Genomic DNA, 9,496 nt, shown 5'->3' on the forward strand with positions numbered 1-9,496 from the left:
CTCCAGCCTGGGCAACATAGTGAGACTCCAACTCAAAAAAAAAAAAAGAAAGAATGGTTATTCCAAGAAGGGCTTCTATTGTTCATTGTCCATAAAGCCATTGACCTGAACACATGCCCTGAGGATATAGTGTGTGCTAGGCCTTTGCTGAGGTTGTTTGTGTGCATGTGTGTTTTCTAATGTAATCCTCACAGCACAGTAGCCCCCAGAGGTGTGTACTAGATGGGTAAAGTGAATATCCTTGAGGGATGGTGAGTTTCCCAAAGCCTCACAGTGAGTAGGTGGTGAAGTAAGTTTGTTTGGCTCCCACACCTCTGCTTTTTTTCCTCCACTCTGCTGAATTCCTTTGAACAATAAATGGTAAATTAAAGAAGAGTTGACTGTAAAGTTTTGTCCTTCATATCTCACTTCTAAAGCTCTCCCCAGTATTCTTTCAGTGTAACTGTGATCAGACTTTTCTTCAAGTTCTCATCATCCCTCACACCGATAGTTCATGGCACCAAGTAGGCACTCAGCACATGGTTTTTAATACATGCATCTTCTTGATATAGTGAAAGCTATCACTAGTGATGGAGCCTAAAGCAGGTAGGAGTCAGCTTTCCTTCCTTCGCTGTATAATCCTGTGTCCAGACTGTCCTTGCCCTGGGCATTTAAGTGTTTTCAATGAAGTAGCGGGACATCACCAGTGGAAGGAAGTGGGGCACATAACATCAATAAGAGTACCCGATCTCAAACCAGACAAAGTGGGGGCCAAAGGGAGGCCCAAACTTTACCTGTATGATGACCGCTTGTATACCTAATCCTCAATTGTACCCCGCATCTTTAAAATAAAAAATAAAATAAAATAAAAAGTATTAAATAAGTAAATATTTCCAAGGCAGACTGGAACTAGGACTATTCAAGTGGTGGAGTCAAGGACAGAAATTGCAGGTGTCCTTGTTCCAAAGCAGCAGTAATTCTTGGGTCTTCCTGAGGATATTTCGGTCACACTGCATTAAGAAACTCCAGGATGTGAATGAGGACTCCATAAAACTCCTGCTTCCTGGACCACCGCAGGCTGCAGTGGCTCTGAGATGCTTACAGTAATGGGGTGTATATTAATGAGACTCTAAAACATGCCCTAGTATGTTCTGATGCGCTTTCGGTGTAGCCTTTTCAACCCTGCTTTGATTCCTTAATATATAAAAATGGGATTTATTTTTAGTTCTTTTTCTTCCCACTGGGCTCAGGCAGGGCCAAAATATGGGAAGAAATGTAATTTTGCTTCTCATTTGCTGAGTGTTGTTCCCTTGAAGACACAATGGCTTCCTTCCTATTCTCTGGTGTGCTTTTATCTTCCAGATAAGATTTGAACCATCTTTTACCCCCTTCATGTTTAGTGAGAAGATTTTCCACTTAGCCAGCTCTCTTCTGCGGCATGTTTTACTGCATCCTTATGTCTTATGATTTATGGTGTTCAATACCTAGAAGAGGCCTTTACGACTGCCAGATTGTTGTTAATATCTTTATCACCAAAAAGCCTTCATTAAACATGCATTTAACACATTCACAATCAGCAGATTTTTTACTTTCCTAATACTGAGAGTGGGTGAAAATAAAAAAAATCTGAAGCTGGTTGCCATAAACTTCTGTCATTAAGCACATCTGAAATGGTCTTTTCTAAATTTTCACCTTTTTCACAATACAGCTGAAAGTTAAAGATATATCCAGTATTTGCCTCAGACACCACTCTGACTAGCATTCCGTACTTTGTATTTTTATTCAGATTATAAACCCAAAAAGACAATCTTCCACGATGAAGTAAATTCGTATCAGAGGCAACCAGAAACAGAATTTGGAATTGCATAGATGTACATCAGCGGTCGCAAATGAGTTTAAGAAAAACACTAAATAGACCTGTACTCTCTTAATGGGTGCCTCATAATCTAAGACCCCTCTTGTTTCTCTGCCCCCAACACACACATTATTCAAAAGAATGCATTTTTTTAAATGCAGTGGTATGATGAGGTTGGCATGTGACAAGGCTGAATTGGACACTGAGGTCAAACTAATGCAGAGGGCAGGTCTGATTTAGAAGTCCCAAGAACACCACTGCAAGAGGATCAAGGTTCACAATCCTAGAACTCTTTCGCCCAATCACTCTCAGCTCTATGTCTGTCTCGGAGAAATAATTTTTGGAGCTCTTGTCTTGGGTGTTGAGGAGCCAGTTTTCAGTTCTTCCCAAGACTAATATTTTGAAATGTGTATGTGCACCCCAATTTTTAGCTGTATCAGACCTTTTCCCGTATATAGTTGTCATAGTGGAAAAAAAAAAAAAAAGATTTGAGCCCTGGTATCATAACGTAATGAACTCATTCTCATTCTATTGTATTTTCAACATATGCAAATAAAGAGTACATTGTAAGAAGACATACCCAAATAAGGATTTTCCCCTGAGCTCTTTCAGGTACTAAACAAGAGCCCCATGTCATTGCAGGTGGGATGGAAGACAACTCGTGAGTATTACACCTTCATGTGGGTTACTTTACCCATTGACCTAAAGGACGAATCAGCCAAACAGCAGGAAGTTCAATTTAAAGGTGAGAAAAATACTGGATCAAAGCTGTTGAAGACAGTAGCCAAGACTAATTAATTTCCTTGAGCTTGAGCTTTCTGGGGCAGATAAAAAGAGTTCCAGAGTTTAAATTTTCTGACTAGATCTTATTTTGGGTTAAAAATCATGTGTTTTCAGCTTATTACCTACCCAAGGACGATGAGTATTACCAGTTCTGCTATGTGGATCAGGATGGTGTGGTTCGAGGAGCGAGTATCCCTTTTCAATTCCGTCCAGAAAATGAGGAGGACATCTTGGTTGTTACCACTCAGGTCTGTAAGCATCTCACTTCAGTCGCTTCCTGCTGTCATAGCGGTAGCTTATGTCTATAATCCCAGCACTTTGGGGTGCCGAGATGGGAGGATTACTTGAGCCCAGGAGTTCGAGACCAGCTTGGGCAACATAGTGAGACCTCGTCTCTTCAAAAATAAAAAAAGTCAGGCAGATGTGATGACATGTGCTTGTAGTCCCAGCTTCTCAAGAGGCTGAGGCAGGAGGATCACCTGAGCCCAGGAGGTCAAGGCTGTGCCACTGCGCTCCAGCCTGGGTGACAGAGTGAGACACCAACTCAAAAAATAAAGAGGTTAAATTAGAAAATAATTAATTATAGGATAGGGTAGAATTTGAATTAGAAGGACTTTATTAACTAGCTAAAATATTTTGGGAAAAATGTATATAGTACCTACTCAGACCCACTCAGGAATGACTTAGAAATGTTAACATGATTCACAACGATAAGTGATTTCTCTGTTCCCTAAAATTTCTGTAGTCAGTTGACAGTCAGCTATTCTTTTAACTTTTCCAGTTACTTAATTTTTGCCATCTGTACATCTTATCACTGCAGTAAATGTATAAGCTCCTTTGAGGAGAGAAGCACCAAATATTCTTTATGTTCTCTTTCTGTTCTAACTCAGAGCCTGTCGGACATGAGTAGTAGATTCTTTTACTTATTCAGTCATTGAACAGGATACCTACTTTTCATATAGCACTGTGGTAGGCCCTGGGAATGAATGAAGAATCAATTAAAACACTGTCCCTGGCTGGGCGCGGTGGCCAAGCCTGTAATCCCAGCACTTTGGGAGGCCGAGGTGAAGTTACTGTCAGAGCCCACGGGTTCAAGAACAGCCTGGGCAACTTGGCAAGACCTTGTGTCTACAATAAATTAAAAAATTAGCCAGGCGTGGTAGTGCACGCCTGTAGTTCCGGCTACTTGGAAGTCTGAGGCAGAAGGATCACCTGAGCCAAGTAGGTCGGCGCTGGGGTGGCCATGAGCATGTAACTGCACTCCAGCCTGGGCAATGGACTAAGGCTCCAACTCAAAAAATAAAAAAACACTGTTCCTGTAGCTGGGTGTGGTGGTGTGGGCCTGTAGCTACTCGGGAGGCTGAGGTGTGAGGCTAGAGTACAGAGGCACAATCATAGCTCAAGGCTGCAGTGAGCTATGATTGTCCCTCTGTACTCTAGCCTGGGTGACAGAGAAGGACCCTGTCTCAAAAACAAAGCAAAACAAAATAAAACACTGTTTGTGGCCTCAAGGAACTAAATCCATTGGGAGTGACAAACAGTGCTAGGTGTCTGCGAGAAGACACTTCTATCTTTCCCCTTTTTCACTTTTTATGTTTTTCAATCTCTCTTTATTTCTTTTTATTTTTTTTTAGAGACAGGGTCTTGCTATGTTGCCCAGGCTGGTCTTGAACTCCTGAACTCAAGCGATCCTCCCAACTCGACTTACCAAAGTACTAGGTTTACAGGCATGAGCCACCGTGCCCAGCCCTTTGAACTTTTTATGGCCTTAATTTTTCTTCTCTTTCTTGGTCATGGCAGGCTTAATGCTGCAGGTATACAGGCATACCTCTATTACACCCTTACGTACAGCTGAGAAGCTACTCCCATTTAGGGAGCACAGATGACACTGTAGTGAGTGGGAATCAGTCAGACCCTTGCCTCCCCAGCCTTTGGGAATTTTCTCCTAGAGAGACTTGAATATAGTTTGTGGAATGTTGTTTTATAGGGAGAAGTGGAAGAGATTGAGCAGCAGAACAAGGAGCTTTGCAGAGAAAACCAGGAGCTGAAGGACAGCTGTGTCAGCCTCCAGAAGCAGAACTCAGAGATGCAGACTGAGCTCCAGAGGACGCAGGTATTGCTGTTGGCTGAGTGCTATTCTGATAGCACTCGAGCATGGCGATCAGAATTGGATGATGCCTCTTTCCAAAGCACCATCTTCTATTTTGCTTGTGATCTCACCCCCTTATATACCAGTGTCATAGAATAGCTACAGTGTTAATAGTTTTATATGGATGGATTATTTTATTTAAACTTCATGGCAGATCTTCGAGATAGGTACTGTATTATCCCAATGAGCAGTCTGAGGCCCAGAGGGTTTTAAGTAATCGGTGATGGAGCCTGGATTCAAACTTACTGACTGCCTCTTCCCATGGCCTCTTTATATTTTGAAATATTTGTTTTGTTTTGCTTTTTGCTTTTTATTTGTTGAGGCAGAGTCTCAGTCTGTCACCCAGACTGGAGTGCAGTGGCATGCTCACGGCTACCACGGTCCTGACCTGCTGGGCTCAGGTGATCCTTCCGCCTCAGTCTTCCAAGTAGCTGGAACCACAGACAAGTACTACCACGCTTGGCTAATTTTGTGATTTATTGTAGAGATAAGGTCTTGCCATGTTGCTCGGGCTGGTCTCGAAACCCTAGCTCAGCAGTCCTCTTGCCTCCTTCCCAAAGAGCTGGGATTATAGGTGTGACACCCCCCCAGTCAAAATATTTGCTTTGATTAGCTCAAATTTGGACATAAAGAGGGAAAAGAATTAGTATTGCCAGATACGGTGGCCCATACTTGTAGTCTCAACTACTCAGGAGGCTAAGGCGGGAGGATCACCTGAGCCCAGGAGTTCTGGGCTATAGCTTGCTGTGACAGTTGAGTGTCCACACTAAGTTTGGCATCAATATGGTGACCTCCTGAAAACGGTGGACCACCAGGTTGCCCAAGGTGGTATGAACCAGCCCAGGATGGTAACAGGAGAGCAGATCAAAAACTCCTGTGATGATTGGTAGTAGGGATCACGCCTGTGAATAGCCACTACACTCCAGCCTGAGTAACAGAGCATCTCTCTCTTTTTTTTTTTTTAAGTTGGAGTCTCACTCTGTCGCCCAGACTGGAGTGCAGTGGCCACTTCCGGCCACCGCAGCCTCGACCTGCTGGGCTCCGGCAGTCCTTCTGCCTCAGCCTTCCGAATAGCCAGAATTATAGGCACGCACTACCACGCCCGGCTAATTTTTTTTTATTGTAGAGATGAGGTCTCGCCTGCCCAGGCGGGTCTTGAACCCGCGGGCTCAGGCAGTCCACTCACCTCAGCCTCCCAATGGCGCGGGATTACAGGCTGAGCCACCAAGCCCGGCTAGCATCTCTTAAATGAACAAAAAAGCTAGCACTAAATCAAGGTTGTAGATTCTCCAGACTCTTTTCTACTTCTACTCTTTTGAATTCCTTTTCCAATCAGCAGGTGATAAATAAAGAGATGATAATGCTAGAAGCTACGCTAAAGAGGAGAGTTTTCTCTAAAGACTATAAACAAAAAATTTGACAAGCTTGGAGCTAAAAGCAGGAAGTTGATATTGATGATTGAGATTGACTTCAGAGTAGAATGAAATTGGTAAAGAAAAAACAAATGTCTAGAACTGGTATGCTGGCCGCTAGCCACATGTGGCTATTGAACAGTTGAAATGTTTCTGTATTGAGATGTGCTGTAATAATAAAATTACACCAGATTTCAGATATTTGATATACAAATGTGAAATATTTCCTTTCAATTATTTATATGTTGAAATTATATTTTAGCTATGATGGGTTAACGACTTGCTGGGCTCAGGTTATCCTTCTGCCTCAGCCTTTCAAGTAGCTGGAACCACAGGCATGTGCCACCATGCCCAGCTGACTTTTTGATTTATTGTAGAGATGAAGTCTCACCATGTTGCTTAGGCTGGTCTTGAACTCCTGAGCTCAGGTAATCCTCCTGCCTTCACCTCCCAAAGTACTAGGATTACAGGCGTGAGCCACTGTGTCTGGCTTAAATATAATATTATTAAAATTAATTTCAGCTGTTTCTTTTTACTTTTTTACATACTTTTTTACATACCTACTAAAATTGTTAAATTATATTCAAAAAACCTAAAAACTAAATAAAATAAAAAACTTAAATTATATACGTGGCTCTTATTAATTTATTGAATAAACCGGGCACAATGGCTCATACCTGTAATCCCAGCACTTTGTAGGCAGAGGTGAAAGGATTGCCTGAGCTCAAGAGTTCGAGACCAACCTGAGCAACATGGCGAGACCTCATCTCCACAATAAAAAATAATCAGCAGGGTGTGGTTGTGCATGCCTGTGGTTCCAGCTACTTGGAAGGCTGAGGTGGAAGGATCTGAGCCCAGCAGGATGAGGCTGTGGTGACTGTGAGTGTGCCTCTGCACTCCAGCTTGGGCGACAGCATGAGACTCTGACTGGAAAAAAAGAAAATTTACTGGGTAGCACAGAAAGGAGAAAAGCAACTTTGTCTGTTTCATCTGCTGCTGTGTCTGCAGTGCCAGAACTGTGTCTGTAATAAGCACTCAGCAAATATGTGTTTAATGAATTGGACAAATGTAAGCTCCAGTAGAAAGAAAAATTAAAGTAGATATATTTTTAATGTGGGAATAAGGCCGGGTATGGCGACTCATGCCTATAATCCCAGTAACTTGGGAGGCTGTAGAATCCCTTGAGCCCACGAGTTTGAGACCAACTTAGACATCATAGTGAATCGTCTCTACAAAAATTAAAAAACTAGCTGGATGTGGTGGCAACCGCCTGTAGTCCCAACTACTTGGGAAACTGAAGCAGAAGAATCGCCTGAGCCCAGGAGGTTGAGGCTGCGGTGAGCCGTGATCGTGCCATTGCACTCCAGTCTGGGTGACAGAGTGAGAATCCAATTTAAAATAAATAAATAAATATGGAAAGAGCATATCAAAAACACACTAATATGGAAAATCTTTGTACTTGGATATTTCATTCACTGCTGTGTCATGCTCCGCTTAACATATAGTAAGTGCTCAATAAGTATTTGTTGTTGGCTGCCTGGGATACTAAAAGGTGTCATCAAAATGGTCTGTCAGCCGGGCTCGGTGGCTCAGCCTGTAATCCTGCGCCTTTGGGAGGCTGAGGTGAGTGGATTGCCTGAGCCCGCGGGTTCGAGACCCGCCTGGGCAGCGAGACCTCATCTCTACAATAAATCAAAAAATCAGCCGGGCGTGGTAGCGCATGCCTGTAATTCCGGCTACTTGGAAGGCTGAAGTGGAAGGATCGCGGGAGCGGCCACTGCACTCCAGTCTGGGCGACAGAGTGAGACTCCAACTCAAAAAAAAAAAATGGTATGTCACTTTGATGTTTTCATCTACAGGAGGAGCTAGAAACCCTACAGAACATCAACAAGAACTTGGAACAGAAAGTGAAAGAGCAGAAGGACTGCTGGGAGGCAGAGGTGCATCAGTGAGTGTGCCCCCTAATTCTTGATGGCAGGAACTGCTGCACCACAGATACCCTTAAACAGAGTCAGATTAGACTTCTGGAATTTCTTGGAAAACAATGTTGAGCCATGAACTCCTTGATTCTAGGCTAGCTGGGCTCGGTGAGTCATACTTGTAATCCCAGCACTTTGGGAAGCAGAGGTGAGAGGATTGCCTGAGCCCAGGGGTTCGATACCACTCTGGGCAACATGGTGAGACCTCATCTGTACAATAAAAATTAGAAAAAATTAGCTGGGCATGATGGCGCACACCTATAGTTCCAGTTACTCAGGAGGCTGAGATGGAAGAATCATCTGAGCCCAGTAGGTCAGGTCTATAGTGGCTGTGATTGTGCCTCTGCACTCCAGCTTGGGTGACGGAGACTCTGACTCAAAATAAATAAATAAATTTAACTTAATTTTTAAAATGAATTCTAGGTTAGAAAATGTGTATCCAAATAGTCAGGAGAAAATAATCTGAATTCGAATATTAACTTAAGGGATTGAATACTTGCCAGTTACTTGGGGTCAGGAAGCCAAAATTAGGACTGCAGTGGAGACTAGTATATTTCAAAATAATTCTGCAGGCTTAGGGCCAAGCCAGCCTTAAATCAGTTAAGGGTAGGGGAGCTGACCCAGAATCAGTGAGTGTTTCACACAGTCATTTCCACCTTTACAGACTGAAAGAACAAAACCAGAAGATGTCCTCAGAAAATGAGAAGATGGGTAGGAGAGTGGATCAGCTTCAGGTAGGTAATACCATATCTTTGCCAGAGGATATTTTCTTAGCCTTGCCACCACTCCAATTTAGTGGCCCAGAAAGATGTATTTCATTGTAGTGAGGTCCCAATGACATACCTTTCAAAGCATCGGACTAATGTTTCAAGTTATGTGTTTTCCCTTCTTAGACTAGGTAAGCCTTGCCCTGCCCTTATTTTTTAATAATCATCCACGTGGAAGTTAATAATTTGTTCATATGTTTACTATGAGCTCTTAATATGAATAATAGTCATCTAGACAAACGATCAAACCTAAATCTTTTCAAGCAAAATCTTACTCAAAAACCTGGAATATAAAGCAGATAGCAGAACTGCCCTCATTTTTAGGAAGCTATACCTTAAAGAGTGGTTCTTAGCCAGGCTCGGTGGCTCAGCCTGTAATCCCAGCACTTTGGGAGGCTGAAGTGAGTGGATTGCATGAGCCCACGGGTTCAAGACCTGCCTGGGCAACTTAGCGAGACCTCATCTCTACCATAAATCAAAAAATTTGCCGGGAGTGGTAGCGAGTGCCTGTAGTTCCAGTTACTTGGAAGGCTGAGGCGGAAGAATCGCCGGAGCCCAGCAGGTCGAGGCTG

At 43.1% G+C, this 9,496-nt stretch overlaps 1 protein-coding gene across 6 annotated transcripts in view; it reads left to right on the plus strand.

Annotated features, from left to right (window-relative positions):
* The window catches only part of CALCOCO2 (calcium binding and coiled-coil domain 2), a 30,941-nt gene that overhangs the window by 9,543 nt on the left and 11,902 nt on the right, over positions 1 to 9,496 (plus strand). For 3 of the 6 annotated variants that reach the window (XM_008062444.2, XM_021714687.1, XM_021714688.1), the window contains 5 exons: positions 2,477 to 2,579; positions 2,732 to 2,865; positions 4,605 to 4,730; positions 8,038 to 8,126; positions 8,822 to 8,891. In XM_008062444.2, the coding sequence (XP_008060635.1) occupies positions 2,477 to 2,579; positions 2,732 to 2,865; positions 4,605 to 4,730; positions 8,038 to 8,126; positions 8,822 to 8,891 (522 nt within the window). Of the gene's footprint in view, positions 1 to 437; positions 504 to 2,476; positions 2,580 to 2,731; positions 2,866 to 4,604; positions 4,731 to 8,037; positions 8,127 to 8,821; positions 8,892 to 9,496 lie in introns of all 6 variants that reach the window. The other 3 variants (XM_021714684.1, XM_021714685.1, XM_021714686.1) reach the window with 3 other exon arrangements.

Source organism: Carlito syrichta, unplaced genomic scaffold (genome assembly GCF_000164805.1).
Source record: "Carlito syrichta isolate Samal-C Ts95f unplaced genomic scaffold, Tarsius_syrichta-2.0.1 Scaffold305705, whole genome shotgun sequence".
Classification (NCBI taxonomy): Eukaryota; Metazoa; Chordata; class Mammalia; order Primates; family Tarsiidae; genus Carlito; species Carlito syrichta.